Raw genomic sequence first — 24,035 nt, forward strand, 5'->3', positions numbered from 1 at the left:
TTCTGATTCTGATTCTGATTCTGATAGATCTATATATATATATATCTATATAGATATATATATATCTATATATATATATATATATGTAAGGGATAATGTATATTGAGGCGGTGATTACGGGGGAAATAATGACCGACAGGTGAATGATTGAGCCCGACGCGCAGCGGAGGGCTTAATCATTCACCTGAAGGTCATTATTTCCCAGTAATCACCGCCTCAATATACATTATCCCGCTTAGAACACGGCCTACAACTAAATCTTTCAATAATCTGACAAAAATAATTATTCAAATAGATCTTTTAATAGCGTTTTCAACGACAAAGCGGTTTCATTCGTAATTGGCACACAAGACACCACAGCTGCAACTGGTTGGCCTAATTAGTAGTGTCTGCTGACAAAAAGCTCTTATCAACTGATTAATCCAGGTGTGGCAGAGCAGCGGTCGGTTGTCGAGAAATAATGACCGGTGAATCTTGTTGATTGTCCAATCAGAATCGAGTATTCAAGAGAGCCGTGTTCTAAATATATATATATATACATATATATATATAGTAGTATACGTAGGGCGCTCACGACTACACAATTTTAGTAGTCATCGACTACTCCCAAAAGGTAGTCGAATAGTCACGGGAGATATATCTATATATATATTTTCACCCAATAAAAATGATCAATTCCCATCAAAACGGTATCAAAAACATCCACTAAAGGGTTAACTAATGTAGGCGGGACCAACCTGGGGTATGTGAAATAGCAGAGTCCTGATTGGCTCTGAGAGGCTGTTTACAAATGAGCTGCTAAAGCCCAGCAACTTGTCTTTATTTAACATGGCATCATGTAAAACATGGTTGTTCAAACAAATCTATGTTAAATGTATGTATGCATGTATGTATGTATGTATGTACAGTATGTATGTATGTATGTATGTATGTATGTATGTATGTATGTATTTATTTATTTATATTGTACAGTATTATACAATACAGTATTGTACAGAAGTGATTATAAAACGTAAAAAAGAAAAAGAAAGAAAAGCGGGATCTTCTTCTTCTGTGGTGTTTTATGGCAGTTGGCATCCTTTATGTTGCATTACCGCCTCCTTCTGGATTTATCCATCCACTGTTTCCCTACATTCTGTCCCTCCTTGTTGTAACTTAGACTCCTGCAATAAATCCTTCCCAGCTGAGGCTGGGTGGTGGGAGTATAAGTAGGCAGGAGAAAGCAATAGAAAGAAATAGAAATAAATAAAATAAAATAAAATGTATATATAAAAATAAAAAACAGACTTGACATGAAGCAATAGAATAGAACACCTGAGATGTGACACTGGTTGTTGAGTGTGTGTGACCCCCGCTGCTGCTCCTCCTCCCCCCCGCTGCAGGTGGGTGCTGTGCGCCAACCACACGGAGCCAGTCAGAGGCTTCCTGGGCCGCTTCCTGCGCCGCAAGCTGATCCACACGGAGATCGACAAGAACATGAGGAGCAACGACCTCGTGAAGATCATCGACTGGATCCCCAAGACCTGGCAGCACCTCAACACCTTCCTGGAGGCACACAGCTCCTCCGACGTCACCATCGGTAAGGCTCGGCCACACACGCACGCACTCACACACACACACACATAGACACATGCGTGCACATGCACACGTAGGCACACACATAAGCCCCTTCTAAACATGCAGTGGAATCCGGATTATAACCTGCTCCTAGTCGGTTGGCCTGCATGTTTAGAAACAATTAGCTGGCTTATGCGCACTCCCGCCAGTGTGGATCATGACCATCTGAGCCCCTAGTATAGGATCCGCATTATTGGAAAAGCGGCTGTTGTTTAACACTGGCAGCTCATGATCTGGATCATGTAGCTGTTATGTCTGAGTGGGGGGGTGGTGGCACTTTACAAACCATTAATGTCCCAGTGATCATTATTTTCATGAATGGACGTAGCGTTAGTTACGTGGCTGGATTATTTGGAAGAGAGCCAAATTAGGTGAGTAAACAAGTAAAAGTTGAATCGTTTCTTTGTCCCCCATCTGCCAGTTTAAAAATGCAACAAGGAGATGATAGCCTACTACTAGAGACTCTAGAGTTGCACGATCTTGACCTCAGTCAGATCGTCAATCGCCACCCTTTGACATCGCCAATACACGATGTCATCGCGCAAGCACATGGCTAATTAATATGGACGTTAACATCCATATTAATTAGCCATGTGCTTCAGCTGCGCTCGGGTACTTTGCTAACTTAGCATCGATGCTAGCGGGACTTACCCAGCTATCGTCATTGCCTGCTTACTGCTGCTTGCTGGTAATGTTAATCCCATGTCAGAAAAAGTCTCCAGATTTGTCGCTAACGTTCTCTTCTGAGAAAGATTGTCTCCAGGAGGGTCTGAAAAGTTGTCTTGAGTTGGATGCAGCCAAGTATTGTGAGGCAGCCAGTGTGACTGTGAGCGTCCAAGCTAACACAGCTGCGGAGAGGAGCTGACTGACTGACAGCCTATATCGAGACCTAGGCCTAGCCTAACTTTTGTGGGGAGAAATAAATTGAAAACTAGTCAGATATGACTTGAATGCCACTTGTAAAATAAATCACCTACAGTGATTGACGACGGTGCGACCACTATTTTGACTGGGTGGCTTTTGGCCAATGTAACAAAGGCAAGCGCTCATTTTTGGCACATTATTATTGCCTGAATGGTCGGAATGGATCCTCCATTAAAACGGCATGTTTTTGAATGGAGTTTGGTTACAGATTCGCTAAAGCTGTTTCCATATCACATTTCTTGTTATCGATACACGCTACCGCACCCCCCCCCCCCCCCCCCCCCCCCCGCCCACTGGCAGAGAGAATACGGACCATTTCCAGCTGTTTCTAAACACAGACTCCTCATGTCTAGAAAGGTAAAACCGGAAAATATCCTGCTCTGGCTAGCCGGACATGATCCAGACTTCATGTTTAGAAGAGGCTATACTGTACATGCATCTCTACGACCGATATCTGGATGGGTGAATGGAGGAAAGTGTGCACATATCCTCACACAAAACGCAATGATTTGTTTCACTGTTCTTGAATAGTGTGAAAAGATGTTCCTGAATAGTATGAAGAGATTATTTAGCCTATGCCCAATGTAAATCTTTGACTTTCACCAAACTAACCTAAAATTTCATTGAAAGGTAGCTCCTTTGTGATGGAATGTGTTCCATGCTTCTGTGGGGCTTTTTCACCAGCAGCCATTTTGGGGAAGTAACACAGGTGCAAGCAAACATTCATGAGGGTTTCCAACTTTCAATCCAATTAGGTGGTCCAGTGCCGGGGCCCTCGTTAACTTTTTTGCTTGCACCTGTGTTAATTCCTGCATTTTAGACACGACATGGCTGAGGTGAAAAAGGCTAATTGGATTATTTCCTTCCCCATCCACCAATAAGCGCTGGTCTCTTTTGTCCCTGCAGGCCCCCGCCTCTTCCTGTCCTGTCCCATGGACGTTGAGGGCTCCAGGGTTTGGTTCACCGACCTGTGGAACTACTCGCTGGTGCCCTACCTGCTGGAGGCAGTCAGGGAGGGGCTGCAGGTGGGTGCAACCATTATTTCTTAAGCTGCACAGAAGTGACAGCTGCCCATCAACTCACAGCTAAACCACAGGAACCCCACAAATTAACAAGTGTGTCAAAGAGGCACAGCTACTTTTAGCAGATTGGAAATGTGTTAATGATAAAGCTCATATACTGTAAAACCTACTTTTAGCAGATTGGAAACCTGTTAAATGATAAAGCTGATATACTGTAAAACCTACTTTTAGCAGATTGGAAACGTGTTAAATGATAAAGCTGATATACTGTAAAACCTACTTTTAGCAGATTGGAAACGTGTTAAATGATAAAGCTGATATACTGTAAAACCTACTTTTAGCAAATTGGAAATGTGTTAAATGATAAAGCTGATATACTGTAAAACCTACTTTTAGCAGTTTGGAAATGTGTTAACCCATTGATACCTGATGCAGCATTTGCGTGTATATCCCTAATTTGTGTGTGTATCCCTTAAAGGGATACACACACAAATGCTGCATCAGGTATCAATGGGTTAATGATAAATGATAAAGCTGATATACTGTAAAACCTACTTTTAGCAGATTGGAAACGTGTTAAATGATAAAGCTGATATACTGTAAAACCTACTTTTAGCAGTTTGGAAATGTGTTAAATGATAAAGCTGATATACTGTAGAACCTACTTTTAGCAGATTGGAAACGTGTTAAATGATAAAGCTGATATACTGTAAAACCTACTTTGAGCAGATTGGAAACGTGTTAAATGATAAAGCTGATATACTGTAAAACCTACTTTTAGCAGTTTGGAAATGTGTTAATGATAAATGATAAAGCTGATATACTGTACCTGTAGTAGAGAGTGAAACCTCGAGGACTTGCTGTAAACTGCTGTTTGAGGACCTTGAAAATTACTTTCATGTGCCTTTATTTTACTTTCTTAACTGCCTTGACTGTTTTGTTTCTTTATCGTTGAACTGTTTTGGAGTCGAACCACTATTCTTATTAGGGTTTGATCGATTATGGGGTTTTGCAGACTGATATTTTTTAGTTGCGATTGCTGAAATTTTATGTTGATATTCAGTGTTTTTGTTTTAACCAATTTTCTTGCTAATATTTCTTTTTTAACTCTGCGAGGCTGCAAAAAAAAACTCTCGGGAGGAAACATGTTTCAAACTCCTAAATGCTGTGCAGATCATGTCCCATAAAGACAGAAAGGATATATTATGACCACAAATGTGTCCTTGTAACAAATCCAAGTCCAGGCTCTCCTATAGGTTTGAAAGTTAAAAAGCCTTTAATTGCTAAGAAATAATATGTAATACCTATATGAATTCACCTATACCTTCATCAGGGTGCTGTTCCATGCTAGAGAAATAGACATTTTATTCAGCTTAACGTGTCAAGTCAAGTCAAGTCAAGTCAATTTTATTTATATAGCACATTTCATACATAAAGCAATTCAAAGTGCTTCACAAGACATTACAGACATAAGAGAATAAAAGAAGATAAAAAGACAATAAAAAGCAAAAAGCAGTAAGATGCTACACGTTTGGTCAATACAGGAAAATAATAGGATAAATAGACATTTCAACAGTTAAAAGCAGTGCTAAACAGAAAAGTTTTTAGACCATTTTTAAAAATAGGAAGTGTTGAGGAAAATCTGAGGTCCTCAGGCAGGTTGTTCCAGCTAACACCAGCACAGTGTGTAAAGGCGGCCCTGCCCTGGTTCGAGTGGATCCTTGGGACAGCTATTAGGCCGGACCCAGCTGACCTGAGAGGTCTAGTTGGTTCATAGCGAGGGAGGAGATCTGCTATGTATTGTGGGCCTAGGCCGTTGAGTGATTTGTAGGCTAAAAGAAGGATTTAAAATTTTATTCTGTAACCTACAAGGAGCCAGTGTAGAGATTTAAGAACAGGGGTAATATGATTAGCCCTCCCAGTCCTAGTTAAGACCCTAGCAGCAGCATTTTGAATGAGCTGGAGTTGCCTAAGTTCTTTATTTGAGAGACCGGAAAAAAGGCTGTTACAGTAGTCTAATCTACTGTAAATAAAGGCATGAATTAGTTTTTCTAAGTCCTGACTGGACATGAAGCCCCTAATCCGAGCAATATTTTTAAGATGATAAAAAGCAGATTTTCTGACCGACTTAATGTGTGAGCTGAAATTAAGATCGGAGTCGATAGTAACTCCAAGGTTTTTTACTTGGTCCTTTGGCTTCAAGGAAAGAACCTCGAGGTAGGCTGCAATTTGAAGTCGTCGTTCTTTCGGACCAAAAACGATCACCTCAGTTTTGTCTTTATTAAGCTGGAGGAAGTTTTTACACATCCAGTCGTTAATTTGATCAATGCACTGACCGAGTGAGTCAATGGGAGCATGATCGCCTGACGAAAGAGTTATGTACAGTTGTGTATCATCTGCATAGTTATGGTAGGCTATATGATTTATTTGCATAATTAGAGCTAAAGGGAGCATGTATAGGTTAAATAGAACAGGCCCCATGATGGAACCGTGAGGGACCCCACATATCATTTGAGTTATGTCGGAGGTGTAATTGCCAATGGATGTCATACGCTTTAGCATCTCATCTTCTAGACCAGTTATTCTCAACCTTTTTCATATGAAGAATCCTAATTTACAGTATTCCACGTTACAGCCACAGCCAAGATGAGATTTTGTCTCTCAAACTCAGATCTGAGAATATTTTTACTGTCAGATATGATTTTGTCCAGAATCCCATGACTATGATCAAAATAATCATTTTTCTTATGCTCTAATTGTGGTAACTTCTTGTAAATGAAATAATGCTGAAGTTTAACAATTCATCAGTTTGTTGGGGACCCCCTGGAACCCACTCAAGGACCCCTGGTGGTCGCCGGACCTCACGCTGAGAACCACTGTTCTAGCCTCCCCAATTTTCAGCATTAAAAAAATAAATAAATGCACTGTGATACAAAAATAAAACACATCTGACATGAGGAACCTATAGGACCTACAGGTTCCTCATGGCGGTGTGTGTCAGTTCTGCCCCCTCACCCACACCTCGTCTCCATGTCTTGTCCATGCCCCCAGCTGTACGGGAAGCGTGCGGCATGGGAGGACCCGTCCCAGTGGGTGAGCGACACGTCCCCGTGGAGCGCCGCCTCGCTGCAGCAGGACGGCCAGGCGCTGCTGCAGCTGCGGCCCGAAGACGTGGGCTACGATGGCTACAGCTCCTCCAAGGAGGGGGCCTCCTCCAAACAGGTGTCCCAGAGCGACACCGAGGGAGACCCGCTGGTGAGGAACCATACATGTCGTTATTCCATTAAAGGCTCATTCCGTTGGTTCTGGCGAGAAATAAATGTGCACAAAGTGTTTATTATTGGCACTGAGTGAATGCGCCTTGACGTAACTTAAAAATGGCGACCAGGGGTGTTTCTCTCCAACCAGCCGTTCAGAAGATACATGGAAAAACCGCAGTTTCGAAGGGGATAGCATTTCCCGCCACAGCTAGAGGATGTGACGTCTGCGCGCGTTCATGAGCCTCTTGTCCTAGACGCCGGCTAACAGGAAATGGCTAAAGTAGCTTTTAACATTACGTTCGTCGCTAGCTGCTAGCAAAAGGAAACAACACAGACTCCAGAAAAAGTCCACACTAAATAAATAAATAAATATTTACTGTATCTAATGAAGCCCGTCTGGCCAGACAGCAGCAATCTGACCGACATCGGGGGGAAACTAGAGTCAGGACTGTGTTTTCGGTTCATGAAGGAAACTTGCTGCTTGTAGCTACTTTAATGTGGTTTTGACCAGATAACGTTAGCTGCTTGCTAATGGGTTTTCAAGATTCAAGATTTTTACTGTCACTCCGTAGTACAAGTATCTGACCACCTGGTCAGAAACTCTGCTAACATTACCGTCTTGTGTGACGTAATGCAACCCTAACGTTACTACCGTTATGCTTATGGTCATGGAACATTATTGTTTAGCTGCGGTGGTGAGTCTGCCTAATATAACATAACGTTAGCTTGATGCTATACGCGGCTAACTAATAGATTTAGCTATATTTATAGAAATTACCACCAGCCCCACTAATAACGTTACTGTCTTGTGTTGATAATGAATCTAACAGTCGGAAATATGCCTAACGTTAGCCTACTGTCTGTTATGCTTACGGTACATTGTTTGACTGTTCAGTTTGGTCAACTCCAGGCATTACACGGTACCGTACATACAGGGGGAGCAGGCTATTTCCTGGCTTGTGCTAACATGATTATCCACTTCCCGCAGCCAGCAGGCTCTGACTGCAGTTAGCTGCAGTGGGACTGTACATAGTAACGTTAGCTTGCCTTGATGCTAATCGCGGCTAACTAATATCAATTTACATTTATAGAAATTACCACCAGCCCCACTAATAACGTTACCGTCTTGTGTGGATAATGAATTTAACAGTCCTAAATATGCCTAACGTTGCTGTTATGCTTATGAAACATTGTTTGATTGTTCAGTTTGGTCAACTCCAGGCATTACACGGTACCATACATACAGGGGGAGCAGGCTATTTCCTGGCTTGTGCTAACATGAGTATCGACTTCCCAGCAGCCAACGCAAGCCAAAACACGGCCAAACATGCCACAATAACGTCCCCTAATTCATCCAGAATCCTTCCTGGGCATCTCGAGGCTGATCTGACCGATAAATTGTCCAGGTTGCCGTTTTCAATTGACTTTTATGAGTTAACGTTACAAAGCAACCAACAAGCTCTGCTGTTGCCAGGCAACTGCTTGTGCGCGTGCGAGTATGGTGCGTCAGTGAGTATTGACGGATTGGGCCTTTAAAGTGTAACTTACCCCCAAAACACTTTTTTTCAGCTTTTAACCAATATGACTTTGGGGGTGGTGTGTGAAGAATTCTGGTCAAAATTTCCACATTTGAGACCAAACTGGTGCCATTGTACCATTTGTATCATTTTCAGCCACATAAGTGCCCTCTATGGGTTGAACACTGCTTTTTTTTGCCCTCAAATGAATGGGAGATTTGGTACATCCTGACGTCACGGTGGGGTTAGCACGTGCATCTTGGTGCATCTCCAAAGCCTATACAACTAGGCAAGATGGAAAAACACTAAGGAGCCCTAATTTAGTTCACATTGTGGCAATGGACCCCCATATGATGAGATTTGGTCTCTCAGATGCAAATCTGATTTTTCTTTTTTCTTTTATGTAGCCTAGATATGATTTTGTCCAGAATTCCATATATATTAGGTTGAGAGACAACAGAGAATCCTGGAATCCTCTCAAGGACCACTGGTGGTCCCCTGGCCCCACATTGAGAACTACTCAACCACTTGATTGTGCCGAGAGAGAGAGGAGGAGGAGGGAGGGGTGAGAATGTGTGTTTGCAGCAGCTCCGAGCGGACCAAAGTGAGCCTCCCCTCCTCCTCCTCTGCTGTCTGGCAGCAACTTTCATCCCCGCCGTCATTTCCGCAAACAAATCTCATCGCAGTTTAGCACACATGTAAAATATAACGCTATACTACGACGTGACAATGCTGCTCTAAACACATCGGCTACTATCATATACTGTATTTCCCTGCATCTCATACTGAGATTAGATTGGTATTAAGTTTGGACAGACTGGAATGGATTGAGCAGCCAGGGTATGAGGAGGAGGAGGAGGGAGCTCTGCAGCCCTGTCCTGCACTCGAGAGGAAAAATCAGAGGTGCACTACTGTAACTTTTGACAAGAATCACGAAAAAGGGAGAAACGAAAATTAAAAAGGGACTTCATAGTGGTCTATATGGCAAGTTGGACAAGGGCATAACGTGGAGAAATCTCGCATTGTGATTACATGAGCGTGTTGAGAGCGTTCTATTGTCCTATTGTGCTGTTCTGGGGTAACCAGGCTCGCGTCACTAGGCTCTTTTAACGATAGTAACAGACGCCACATACACACACATGGGAGAAAAATAAGTCAATTTCTAGTTCGCCACTGAATTACCAAATTGATATAACTTTCAACCATTTTGAGCAATGCTGTTTCCATACAGGCCACCAGCGTTGGCTAGTTGTTGATATTTATAAAGATATTGTAGCTCTCAAATAACTTATTTCGAGGCGGTGAGCAAACGGTCATGGCGTCGATTTCCGGAAAAAAAATCCTGAGCTGAGCAAAGCCAAAGAGTATTAGTGAGACAAGAGGAGACGTAATTTCTTGGTTTTTCCCATAGGTTTTTTCAAATCAAGCAGCATGCCGTTTTGTTACATATCTGGGTGGTAAGTCCCCCTTTAAGTATGGCGAGTTTAGTGTAGTATCGTTCAGGTTAATTCAAGTCGTTATTCCGTTAAGGAGCCTTAGTATGGGGAGTTTAGTGTAGTATAGTTCAGGTTAAATCAAGTTGTTATTCTGTTAAGGAGCCTTATATGGCAAGTTTAGTGTAGTATAGTTCAGGTTAAATCAAGTTGTTATTCTGTTAAGGAGCCTTAGTATGGGGAGTTTAGTGTAGTATAGTTCAGGTTAAATCAAGTCATTATTCCATTAAGGAGCCTTAGTATGGTGAGTTTAGTGTAGTATAGTTCAGGGTAAATCAATTTGTTATTCCGTTAAGGAGCCTTAGTATGGGGAGTTTAGTGTAGTATAGTTCAGGTTAAATCAAGTTGTTATTCCGTTAAGGAGCCTTAGTATGGCAGGTTTAGTGTAGTATAGTTCAGGTTAAATCAAGTCATTATTCCTTTAAGGAGCCTTAGTATGGTGAGTTTAGTGTAGTATAGGCTAGTTCAGGTTAAATCAAGTTGTTATTCCGTTAAGGAGCCTTAGTATGGGGAGTTTAGTGTAGTATAGTTCAGGTTAAATCAAGTTGTTATTCCGTTAAGGAGCCTTAGTATGGCAAGTTTAGTGTAGTATAGTTCAGGTTAAATCAAGTCATTATTCTGTTAAGGAGCCTTAGTATGGGGAGTTTAGTGTAGTACACACACACACACACACACACACACACAGGGGGGCATGTTCCCTTTATTTATTTAAGACAGTAGGCAGACAGGAAAGGTGGGGAGAGAGAGGGGATGACATGCGACAAAAGACCCCGGGTCGGACCCGAACCCGTGTCGGCTGCGCGAAGGACCGAGGGCCTCCGTCTTATGCGTGCCACCAGCCGAGCCACCAGGACACACAATTATTCATTATTAATTGATTATTATTAATTCGCTGCAGCCTCTGAAAGACAATCATGTCGGCCACAGATGTCAGCATCCTCAGGATTTTGGGGTGGCACCTGGGGTGGAGCCAGTGCCACCCCTGGCCACTCCCTATAAACGCCCCTGTGCAAAGTGAACAACAGATACCTAGTGGTAGTAGACTCCTGTATGCACACACACACACACACACACACACACACACACACACACACACACACACACACACACACACACGTAACCGTGCCAAAACGGTAATAAATACACCATGGGTAGGAGCACCTCAGTAAGTATGTAGGAGACAGGACACAGGATAGATTTGACACAATGCTTTACTCAATCTCAAGGAACAACAATACAGTACAGTCATTAGATAAAATCCGGTGGGCAGTCCACACAGCACATACTGAACAAGCAATAAAACACACTAACTGAGAAGACACTATTAAGACTCAGGTAAAATAAGGTTCAGATGATTGTGGGTTATATGCACTCAAAACACACAGGTTAGTAGTGATCGACGTTACAATGTTCCTCGAAATATAACAAAAGCACATCCAATACAGCCAAGTAAATCAAAGGGGTAAAAGGCAACAATATAAATACAGTATACAAGTTAGAATCGAATTGCGTGCACGCAAGGATCAGCGCCCCAGAGTGACAGGCGGGAGGACAACTAGTTAGCAGGAAGAATCTCTGCTATGGAAGCAAGGTTTAACTCGATGCCCCAGCACCATAAGCTCACGATCAAGGAAAGGTTGTTCTCAAAGTCAAAGTTTACAATACCACAGGAACAGACGCACAGCCTCCGCCTTACTCACTCTGGAACACTGCCGACAGTCACTGCTAACAATCCTTTAATAGACCAAATCACCGTGACGTCACCATGTAAACAAATTTACTTCCGGGTACCACTTGGGGAAGGCGGCAGGTTTAAATGTGCGTGTTGTCAAATAAATGCTGTCAAACCCTCTCGTTGTTTTCGGCCGACTACTTTCAATTTAAATGGTTAAACGGTTGGTAAACATGCTTGTCCGACGTATCTAGCCTTTCTTCTGTGTTTGTTTTATGTAGTGTTAGCTAGCTAATAACGTTTGTTTGACTGTCAAACTCGCTGTTTTTTTACGTTACAGACAGAGTAACCTCGCGTCACCAGGCTCTTCTCGGCGAGAAAGAGCCTGGTACAGACAGAGCTACTGACGCCACGTCAATTTAATTTAGCTTCAAGTCTACTCTAGTCTGGTCCAACAGGTAAATTAGCTAGTCTGGTCTCCACTAACGTTAGTGAAAGTGTTGTTATGAATGATATTAAACAACAACACAACACGGACGAACCATTTTTGTCTTCTTTGTCTGTTTTTGTCTTCAACACGTCAGTTTGTGCCGTCCACCGCCATTATAATGTGTGGACCTCAGGGGTACCCGGAAGTAAATGTAAACATCCCGCTGATTTGGTCTATAGGGGAGACGCCGACTTGATTGTCCCGATTTGCCACAGCTGTGGCAATTGTCCGCAGCTCACCGGCAGACCGGAAGTGAAGGAGAGAGAGCGCACATTACTGAGTACCAAAGTAAAAGTCACACCAATGAAATAATAAAACATCCCGCTGCCCTCTTTACACACCAAAAACACACACAACAGCGCTAGAAACAATCACATACATGTTGTGACTTGTGTAGTACTCACCATGCGATCATCGAATAATTATCCAAAAGTACGGGAAACAGTCATCTTCAATTAAATCCATAGCGAGAGGAGCCAGCAAGAGGGTTACCTCTCTGCAACGAAAATCACTTCCTCGTTTGCCTGAGGCGCATGTGACCACATGCGTACACATGCGCACACATGTGCCTCAGGCAAACGAGGAAGTAATTTTCAATGCAGATGGGAACGCTCTTTGCTAGTTATTTTCTCTATGGATTTACTTGCAGTTTGTGACAACAAGCCTCACGTGTGCTGTTTTGATGCGTTTCTCTCGTGATCAGCGCTGATCTCGGCTCGCACAGACTCGGGAGGGGAGGGGGGATGGAAAAAAAAGTGGGTCGGGGTGATTTACAGCTCTGAGACAGCCACTCGCCGGTCACTTGGGTCTTATTGGACCCAAGTCTCGGGACCCGAGACCCGTGACAATTGCTACCGGAACCGACCCAGACCCAGAGTCACTTCTTTTGAATGGACCCAGACCCGGCCGGGTCCGGGTCGGAACCTCGCGTATTCGGGGGTTCGGGCATACCCGAAGACCTCTAATGACTACCCTTTAATTCCTCTTGGGCTGCAATAACCCTAAGAATGGAAATTAATTATCTTGCTCGCTCTCTCGCTCTCTCTCACCACCCAGAGTTAATCTTTCTGTGTGTGTGTGTGTGCGTGTGTGTAGGTGTGTGTCCGTGTGTGTGCGCGCACGCGTGCGTGCATGTGTGTAGGTGTGTGTCTGTGTGTGTGTAGGTGTGTGTCTGTGTGTGCGTGTGTGTAGGTGTGTGTGTGCGTGTGTAGGTGTGTGTCCGTGTGTGTGCGCGCACGCGTGTGTGCGTGTGTGTAGGTGTGTGTGTGTGCGTGCGCGTGTGTGTGTCGAGGCATGACCAGTTGGAGCCTCATAGGTGTGCCAAAGCTCATTCTAGGAACACTTTGAAACAAAGTCCCAGCTGTTTCACTTGTGCAATGTGCATTATTTAGACCATTAGCTCCAGTGCAGATGAGACGAGTTCTCTTCCCTTTTTATTTAATTGCGGCGGTAGAGAGTGATTTACTCATTCCAGGTATTCTAAATGCTTTTTTTATAGCATAGTATAATATATCGAGACCACAATATCACTATTTTGAGGGCACGTTTTGGTAATTTGTGCGCACATAAAGAGGAAATCGAGGGAGAGAATTGTACCTCCCGTGCACGACAAAAGAAAACAAGAGCTGGTTACAGTAAATCATGGTCACATCATCAATTATTGTTCTCCCAATGGCCACTCCCGCCGTGCGTACCTTATCCACGCTCAGAACGAGAAAACTAAGAACTGTAGGTGTGATCTACCCCATCACTGTGCATGCACTATATCTGCCATTTCCAAGCTGTTGTATGTACCTTATATTTTCCACTTATAGAGTCTCAGTTATTAAGGTTTGTGTGTGTGTGTGTGTGTGTGTGTGTGTGTGTGTGTGTGTGTGTGTGTGTGTGTGTCTGTGTGTGTGTGTGTGTGTGCGTGCGTGCGTGCGTGTGTTTGCAGATGAACATGCTGCTGCGGCTGCAGGAGGCGGCCAACTACTCCAGCACACAGAGCTGTGACAGCGACAGCACCGGTCACCATGACGACCAGCTGGACTCCTCGCTGGAGTCGGCGCTATGAGACCAGGAGACTCTGGATCCCTGGATCCTCGGAACCTTGGAACTTTTGAATCCTGGAACCCCGGATGCTCTGAACTTCAGAACCTTGGAACTTTTTAACCTTGGTTGCTACGAGACACCCTAACAATGCACAGATATATGATAAGATATATGATATATGAAGAGTTTTAGTATCAGAAATGGCATATCCACCATTTGGAAAATAATAAAATCTATTCTTACAAAATGATGGATAGCACAAGATTAAAACAGATTATTGTAAAGGGCATTAGCCAACTTAAGTCCTCGGTGAACAAAATGATAAACACAGATCAGATTGCCTATATTTTAGAGATGTCAGACGGTGAGCTTAAACTAATGATTTCTGTTTCAAAATGGATGTAGCCTATATTATTTTCCAATAGAACTCTTCATATATGTGTAGGCAGGAGGTGTCAGTTGCGCGGCAGTATTTCCTCCGGAGTTGACTTCCGACGGGCGAGTCAGATCCCGCCATCCTCTTCACCTGGAGTGCCACGCGGCCTACAACACGTCAGACACACACACAGAGAGAGAGAGAGGGAAGAGTTTGAAGTGGTGAAACTGGATTTTTACTTTTTTCAATCACAGTTCTACATTATCTTCAGATGTTTACAGTGAGGGCCGGTTCTGTTGTTTGATTCTCCTTGTTTACAGAGGTGCTTCTCTCTCTCACACACACACACACACACACACACACACACACACACACCCACACAGAGATGCACTTACACACGCGCAGCAGAGTGGAGCAGTGAGTAAGGAGGCCGGGGTTCAAGCTTTCAGGTGACGTAATGCTCCCTCTGGTGGCCATGTTGGACGTCCTCAGCTCTGTGAACAGCCGGTTGTGTTTCTAAACGTACAACTTGCCCATCAGACGGTTCATTTCTGTGCTGTTTTTGCCTCGAGACTCGTCATTTTGCACTTGATCTGATAGATGTTCTTAGATCATCCAGCTGAAGCAGACGTTACTGCTAGTCACCAGAGATATTGGATTATAGAGACAGCTCATTCCAGGCTCCACCAAGAGTATGACATGTTATAAAACGGCTCTCTCAAATCAAGCAATCTGATTGGTTCACAGCTGTGGTATATTTAGCGTATACCACAGCTACAGCTGCAGCTCCGAAACACTCTGCCTCTGAGAAAACAAATGGTAGCTAGCTAGCCTGCTAGCCACGCAAACCTGTGTCACCATAATACCCAGAGTGCCTTGCGGTAGTGTTTACTGTCATCTCCTGCTAGTGATGTCATCAGTATGCGACATCTGAGCTAGCTAGCCACAAGCTAGCTAATGGTAAGCAATATTTTTTTCCCAGGATGGCGAAGGCATGGGGGGGGGGGGTATTGTTAACGGTAACAATGTTCGCTAGCTGCCTACCGAAATAGAAACATTTGAGTTTAACTTCGACCTCCGGGGTGGCTTATCTATGGACAAGTGGATTGAGTAGTGCCTACCGGACACGTGATCTCCAGAAAAAAATGCCACCTACCCTCGGACCTAACGATAACCTAACGTTAGCACAAGCATTAGCCGCTAGCTAATGTTAGCTGTTCGTCACCAAGCCTGTCTAGCTAGTAGCTGACGTTACGTTCAGCAACTGCGTCGGTTGTGCAGCTGGAGTAGGGACTATTTTATTACGTGGAAGAGTATAATTTATGAATAACAGCCTAAATGTCTGGCTCTATTATCAGAGACATTTAGGAGACCGGAAGAGGCAAGTGGCTGGAAGTTGAGCTGTCTCTATAGTCCAATGTATCTGTAGACTTGTGCTAGCTAATAGAGAACCACAAGGAATGACTCCGGAATTAGCACTTCCGGTTCGTAGGGGGATAAGTGAATGGGATTTTTGTATGGGTATTTTGGTTAAATGCATGACATAAGGTCTGTGGTTAACAAAAGTTTATGAAACAGCGAAGTTTGTGTTCAGCAAGATCATCTTTACAAATGAGGACCACTTTTATGACTTTTGAAGGATAAATGCGTTTTCATGCGATTTTCAGAAAACGTCATAAAAGTGGTCCTCGTTTGTGAAGATTATCTTGTCGAACACAAAGTTTGCTGTTTCATAAACTTTTCTTAACCCCAGACCTTATTTCATGCATTTAACCAAAATCCCCATAGGCCTACTAAAATCCCATTCACTTTTCCCCTTACGAACCAGCATGGCGGCGATTTCTGGGTAAGCCTACAAAAATACGTCATCCCTGCGGTACTCTATAGTCTAATTAACATTGGTTGCCTCGCTAAATAAGCCTGCTGCCTAGTTAGCTACCTAACAAACAAAGTGGAAAAAAACAGCTGTTCAGGTTAACTGAATTGGCTCATCTTACTGTTTCGAAGGAGAGACTAGGGCTAAAGACAAGACCGTTTACCACCACCTCCTTTTTCAGGGTATCTCTCAGTCTGAACCAGTTGCTATATATATTTAGTCATTATTTACACACAGTTTTCCACTGGACCTTCAAAGCCTCTTCTGCCCTACAGGCATCAATACAGTATTACATTATTATTAGACAGGCTTCCGTCCTGCCCTCAACTCGGCCCTCTGTTGAGGCTGTATGTGGTGCTGGTGCCCTGCCCAACAACAACAACAACAAGCACAACGCATCCAGACACACCGCTACTGTGAAGACACATGGACAAGTGCCAATGTTCGCGTTTGATTTACTGCCAAACGTGCACATACACACACGTACACACACGTGCACACACACGTACACACACGCAGAGCTGACCAAGGTTACAAAGGTATGTTCAGTCGTTCAAGGCTCTCCGCCCTCCTCAGCCTGTGGTCACGCCTCTGCACAACAGGCGGCGCTCTCTGTGACTCGTGACAGAACTGGGTCAAATAGTTTTTTTTTTAGCTTTTGTTTTAACCTGCCTCGAGTACCAGCTGGGTGGGGTTTGCCGTGCATATCAGGATAATTCAGATCACAGGGGGAGTAGAGAAAACTGACTTTCTGTGAGAATCTCAACCATGAATCAAATCAGACACTCAGCTCCATTTGATAGGATTTTGCCCCCAGGCTACTCCCATTTTGATAAGATTTTTTCCTTATTGGATATGACATCGAAAAGAGTCAGGCCTTCACACCTGCTTATAGGCCTACAGTTGGGGAAATAACAGTGGACAGTGTGATAGTTTTAGTGGACTTAAACTATCTTCCATTTATCTATCATACCATAGGTATGTATGTATCAAATACCCCAAACGGAGCCCAGATTCTGGTATAATCCCATGTGGCAAACCGCACCCATCCGGCACCATAGGTACCAACAAGAAATAAGTCAGTCCAGGGGTTGAAGATGGGAACAGTGATACTGGTGCTCTCTCACTGCCTTAAATGTGCAAAAGTCTGGGAGGTGTCTTCATCACCCGTTGGCTGTAGTGAGAAGATGTGACGTCAAACGATGATGACGGTGAGGATGAAGATCTGCTTGCTGCTGCATTCGTCTCAGCGAGACAAGACTTCTCAACACCACTTCTACTCCCCCCCAAACCACCCTGTCTCCTTTGTGACAATACAGATTTGATGCTCTATTTGAAATTTAAAACTGACCAATATTGTACAAACATTTAAGAAGGGGTGGGGTGTTTTTTAGTTGTTGTTTTTCACCCAGTTGAGCTGGGCTCACTTGAAATGAAAGGAGCACAACCTAACCCTTTCAGTTTTCTAGCCCAAGGAGCATGTTTTGAGCTTTTTAAAGGGGGGGGGGGGGGTGCATCGAGAAGAGACTTTTACTTTTGTGTATGCGTGCATATTGGACGGAAGCCATTTTGAATTTTGATTGTCCTCTTCGTTTAACGAGTGGGTTGGTTTTGCACACTTGAGGTCGGGGTGGGTTGTAAATAGTTAAGTCTTGCACAGTGAATCAAAGATGCATTCTGCCCTGTTGATGTTACATTATGCTTAATAACCCGCTGAGAAAATTATTGTACCGGTCCGACTTTGAAAACCGAGAGGAGAAAAAAAAAAGAAATGCAAAAACTCAAAAGACGCTGTCAGAAACAGGTATATGTCTTGTGATGATTGGATGTTTTGCCTATGCAGGAGGCATACGGTGTACAGTGTGAAACTCTGTTTTCTTTTTCAACCAACTCAGTATAGCAACGTTTCCACTCAATCACTGACCGAGAAGAAATAGGCACTTTTCCAGTTCCCCCCTCACCCCACCATGATGTCCTCCCCTCCCCTCCCAGATGTTTCAACACACGCTTGCTGCCATGTGAAGCTCGCTGGCTGTTAGAGACACAGGAGCTGACCTGACACTGTACTGTATAGTGTATACACTTACCAACCACCCACAGGTGCTACCGGTCCAACAACACCCACCAGAGACCAAGAAGTCAGTCGATGACGTTGTCACAACCTCAGGACAATCCTGTACTGTACAATCCTACCTGTGATCAGCTTTACGTGTCTCTGCGGCCGAGCCTCTAGTGCAAAACACATTGGCGGCGTACGACGCCTGCCAAAATGACCATTCGTCTGCATTATTTTCTACACCCGACACGCTAGTGCGCCAGCTGAGCGTCACCTGACACCACTGTCTTATTTCCTCGCGTCGTCGTCTTGTCCCCAGTGTGACACTACCGATGTGTTTACGCCCTGTGCACACATACGGGATTTTTTTTTAGGATTGGCTGTCTTGCTGTATTTCCGTCTTCAATTGGTCAATTTCAAATTAGCCCCTCCTCTGGTCGCTGCCGTCTGCCACTCATAGCCTTGCAAGGCATGCCAATACAAAATGAATGGGCAGCAGCGACAGCAGTCGCCTATGTGTGCACAGGGCACAGGTGCGACGGCCCTGGCACACATAAAGCGTCACGCAACGGTCCGACTGACCGTGCACACTACAGCGTGGGACAACGAGACGACATAAAGGTGGCGACACTGTAAATAGCACAGTGGCATGAAGTGTTACTGGGCTGGAGCCACCGCGGATGTGGAGCTGTACATGGGGGGGCAAATGGGGCGGCTGTTTTGACGCGCGTCGTACACCTCCAATGTGTTTTGTACTTGCCAGTTCCCACGCGTATTTCTGGCTCGCACTACCGGCCTTATGTTTGCAAGGGTGTGTGAGTTGCATGCCGTGGGGATGGTAACCGGGTAACCGGATGGCCCTAACCTAGTTTCAGACCAGAACTTAGACCTCCCACAACCCAGAATGCAAAATCCACATCCAGCTACACCACACTCCTGTCCTAGCGCATCCGTTCCCAAGCTACCAAACTTTTACACCGTAACAGTGTATGCCATTGTGTTGACGATCAGCCGATATATTTAACACTTTACACTTGCAGTTACATCTCAGTTGGAACCATTATAGCATTTACTCCGGTTTGAGAGAACGTTTTCTTTTTTGGTAGCTTTTTTGGGGGTGAAACATTTGTCCTTAAATGTTTTATATTTTGTACATTTGTATGTAACATATCATGTAAATAGACAGAGACAGTGATTTAACTCATCTGGAGGATTTTGTAGTCTTTGTAAAGCCCTAATAAATGGTATTTGGTGTCACACAAGCAAACACGTGTCCATTGATTGCTTTTTGTGGCCTCTGTTTTTGACGGTAAATCCACTAATAATACTCAGTTAAAGGCCGGCTTTTCCGTGGGGGATATGAATATATATTAAATCTCACGCCCCTAAGGTTTTCAAATCCGTTGAAATTTTTGAAATTGGTTGTTTACAGCCTGAGATATCACCAGAAATCCACTCTGTGTGGGGGGGGGGGGGGGGGGAGGTGCGGGTGCGGGGACTCAAAATACTACATTTCCCACAATGCACTGGGCTCCCGTGGCCTTCGTTTCCATGCCCACCCCTCGAGCATTTGGCTGATATCAAACTCCAGTAGGTGGCGGTAATGCACATATATGTTTGCCAACCGCCATAAAACTCAAAGAAGAAGAAGAAGAAGGCTTCGACAATAAAACATATAAAGAAGAAAAAATAATCGAAAATAAAATTGCCTCCAAATTGCACCAAATTTAAACCGAAGTATATATGTCGGGAGATGTCTTCATAAAAAAGATTTCATGCATTTTAAGGCATTTTCGTAGGAGTTACGCGCATCTGATGTTGTAACTATTTTCTGTAAAAATGTGTAAAAACGGGTACATTGCTCAGTGTTGATTTCGTTACTTCAAGGCACCTACTACTAGATGTAAAATTTGACGAGCTTTCCAATGCCGCCAGTCCCGTGTCGGTACGTGCTTCCGTTCCCGAGAAAATTGTCTCTTTGCAAGGAGCTATGGAAAGCTAACCTAGCTACAGCAGGCTAGGTGGTCGAAAAAGATGGCTGCCTTTTTGTTTTTCTTCAGACCTCTGAAGGGGCGTGGAGGACCTCTAGAGGCGGGACCATGGCTCACAACAGTTGTAGTTCACAGGTGCACGACTTCCGCAAGGCGGACTTGGGCCAGATGACGCGAAACGCGTCGGCTGGCCCAAAAAATATGTGAGAGATGCTTGATATCTCTGGGAGTGAAGCTCCAATTTCAAAAATTTCAACGGATTCGAAAACCTTAGGGGCGTGAGATTTAATATATATTCATATCCCCCACGGAAAAGCCGTCCTTTAATTGCCTATACATTTGGGGAACAGAGTTTACCCACCTGTTCTGGATGACAGATATTTAGGACATACATTCATAGTCACATGGTAGGCTTAGTATCAAACTGATGTAAGTTGTAAGGAAATATGGTGTTTTAAGGTGAAAGGATAAGAAATTAGATAGCCGGAACTACTTTCTAGTATGGCCCCTAGGCATACAGCGCATGCGCTGAAGTGCTTTGTGCAAGCAAACAAGGAAGTAACTCTGTGTGGGGATTTACTACGAAAATGACGTTTCACGTAACTGGATTATTATTTCATCGCGTGGTGAGTACCAGAGATGGAGACTTGAGACTTGGTGACTTGGACTTGAGTCGACTTGAGTCCCTTCATGTTTCGATCACTTGCGACTTGACTTGACAAAAACTGAATGACTTGAGACTTGACTTGGACTTGGAAGTTAAAGACTCGGGACTTGACTTGAGACGTGATGACTTGTTTGTGTTTCATCAGTTTAAATATTAACTTGTTCAACGTTTTCAAGTGTTTGTGTAAAGTTATCCGGTATGCAAGTGCAGTGACGTGCACAGACATTTTGGGGGGCAGGTGCTCAAGCGAAAAAAAGGGCACCTCATAATAATTTATTCATAAAAAATAAAATGCAGTCCCGGATTAACACAGTGTGGTGACCACACTTGAAGTACCCCCCTCCTAATTTACATGTTACAAAAATATAAATTTACTATGGCAATAAGGAGCACAGATTTACATGAACGTATTGCTAAAGTACAGGCTCAACACATACTACAGAAAATGTAAGCTACAATGTACTAACAAACAGAAATTGGTTATTTTAGAGGTCCACAAGAGTCTCAGCTTTCCAGTTAAATCCATGCAATTCCAAGACTTCAAATATAATAGGCAAAAATAACACATTTATACTGCATGCAAAACACTTCATGGTTTTCACCAAAAACTGCATGGGATTAGCATAAAGTGGGTATGTGTGGAAAGGGACACTTGTGGGTACCCACAGAACCCATCCTCATTCAGATATCTTGAGGTGAGTGTTACAGTAGTTCAATGTAGGACCCAAATGCAAACAGACCACGAGGCAGAAGAAAATTAAATTGTCAATTGATTGTAGTTGAAGCTGGTGATGACAGCGTGCTGGGCGAAGAGGCAGCAGATTCAACCTGGCGACAGCAGATGAAACTGGGCAGGATGACAAGAAACAGCAGGCAAGATGATCCTGAGACAGGTGGAGAGCAGGATTAGGAGAAAGTTCAAAAGCGCTCTGGATTCCAACTAGCAGGTAACAAAAACTACTATAAGCTCTGTACCACATTGGTGACTGAACGATCTGGCAGAGTCTGGAAGAATGAACCGGGTATGCTGCAGGTGGCTTGTTGGGTTGATTGGTGGATCTGCTGCAGCTGCTCAGGATGAACCATGGAAGAGGGAATCCAGGAGGCCAAGCCCAGCACACACAAGCACAGACAGACTGGGAACAAACATGAAACAGGAAGGGGGAAACTGGGAAAACATGGGGAGCACAACACACAGCCTAACAGTGAGAGGTCAAGGGATGTCTTTGAAAATGGCTATGCAATTTTTTTCCCTCGCCAACCTTTTGCCTATAACTGACCACATTTCTTATTTCTTTCTTTCTTACATTTTCATGGACAGCATGAAGGATTTTTCCACATACAGTGTTCACTGTGGGAACGTGGTCAGTCAGCGGGTTAACGAATTGTGAATTGTAAACTAATAAATTAAATGTGTTGATATCAGACGATATGAGGATCTGAATCTTATCTCTGATCACAAGGTCCTATTGTTAGAGAAAGCATGGTGATGGGTGGCTCAGTGGTTAGCACTGTTGCCTCACAGCAAGAAGGTCCCGGGTTTGAACCCCGGTCGACCCAGGTCCTTTCTATAATAATAATAATATGGGATTTATATAGCGCTTTTCAAGGACTCAAAGAAGCTTTACACTGAAAGGGCGGGGGCAACGAAGGTGCAACAGACAATGGACAAACACGACACAGACACACAGGAATAGGCAGGGAGTGTGGAGTGTGCATGTTCTCCACATGTTCGTGTGGGTTTCCTCCCACCACCAAAAGACATGTATGTTAGGGTTAATACTCCTGTCAGTGCCCCTGACCAAGGAAATGGTAAAAGAACTGGAGTTGGTCCCCGGGCGCTGCACTGCAGCTGCCCACTGCTCCTAGTTCTAAGAAGGTTCCTAGTAGAGGATGGGTCAGATGCAGAGGATGAATTTCTCCATGGGGATAAATAAAGGATAACTGAAAGGTCCCATACTGTGAAAATCTGTTTTGATTGGGTTTTGTGGTTTGTATAAACTTGGGGGTGTTAACTAACATCTGTAAAAGTATGAGATCACTTACTACAGTCATTCCTCTCCCTCCCCTGCCACAAATTGGGAGCCCCAGGAGAGGGCGAATCAGAGTTCCAGAATTTGCATGGATTTACTACGTCACTTGCCGCCAAACCAATAGGCATCAAGCTAAGAATTCACAGGGCCCGTCCAGACCCCGCCCCCTCACAGCCCCGACAGGAAACCTGTTGTGTTCGCGTACAATGGAGGTCGGCATGGGAGGCCTGTCTGTTCTGTTAGCTGCTGTGTTACTGTAGCATGCAAACTGATAGGAAAGGATTTTTCGGTGCCGGTCCAACCTAGACAGAACTGCCCGCACGGGTCAGAAGGTGTTGACAGATGTTAATACCTTTCCAGCGTGTCCAATTAATTCCAGATATATGAAAAACCAATATGACAAGCAATTCTGATATTTAGAACATTATTTTATATAGAGAATATTGCATAAATCATGATACAGAGCAAGTCAAGTGATACAAATTACCCCTCAGAGATCTCCGGGTGGATTTCCAGTGGTCTTTCCTAACAGCTGATATGTAGCAGATCAGGAAAGAGACATTTGAAAACCGACCCCTAATTCTCTTGTGCATGGGCTTATAAAGTGCATTTCCTTGGGGGCATTGTCTTCTGGTATGGGCTGTTCTCTCCCCGAAGGCTCCTCCTCCATCTGGTGACACCCTTCACTGCTGGGCGGACATTGGTAGTTAGGCGAGCTCTCCTTCTGTCACTCTTACTTGGTAGGCGTGTTTTCTCCCCCTCCGGGGTCCGCATCACGTGACGTGGCACTTCAGCAGGAGAACACATGCACTAACCCTCACTGAATACTAGTCATCTATCGACTTCCCTATCTACCAACACAACTGTCAATACATTTGCTAATATTACCAGCTTGATACATTTAAATTCCAAATATAGTGTTATATACAGCCAAAGCATACAACATTGCAATAATGATCCAATTGTCACAGGACGGAGAGCAGACGGAAATTTCTTGGCCATAGGGG

At 44.0% G+C, this 24,035-nt stretch overlaps 1 protein-coding gene across 1 annotated transcript in view; it reads left to right on the plus strand.

Annotated features, from left to right (window-relative positions):
- The window catches only part of nav3 (neuron navigator 3), a gene marked incomplete at its 5' end in the record, with an annotated part of 744,909 nt that extends 730,731 nt beyond the window's left edge, over nucleotides 1-14,178 (plus strand). The window contains 4 exons of the mRNA XM_083631970.1: nucleotides 1,383-1,579; nucleotides 3,448-3,566; nucleotides 6,615-6,818; nucleotides 13,932-14,178. Coding sequence (XP_083488096.1) covers nucleotides 1,383-1,579; nucleotides 3,448-3,566; nucleotides 6,615-6,818; nucleotides 13,932-14,051 — 640 coding nt within the window. The 3' untranslated portion in view covers nucleotides 14,052-14,178. The remainder of the gene's footprint in view (nucleotides 1-1,382; nucleotides 1,580-3,447; nucleotides 3,567-6,614; nucleotides 6,819-13,931) is intronic.
- Nucleotides 14,179-24,035: the final 9,857 nt, after the last annotated feature.

This window comes from Poromitra crassiceps (genome assembly GCF_964638095.1).
Source record: "Poromitra crassiceps genome assembly, chromosome: 2".
NCBI classification, from domain to species: domain Eukaryota; kingdom Metazoa; phylum Chordata; class Actinopteri; order Beryciformes; family Melamphaidae; genus Poromitra; species Poromitra crassiceps.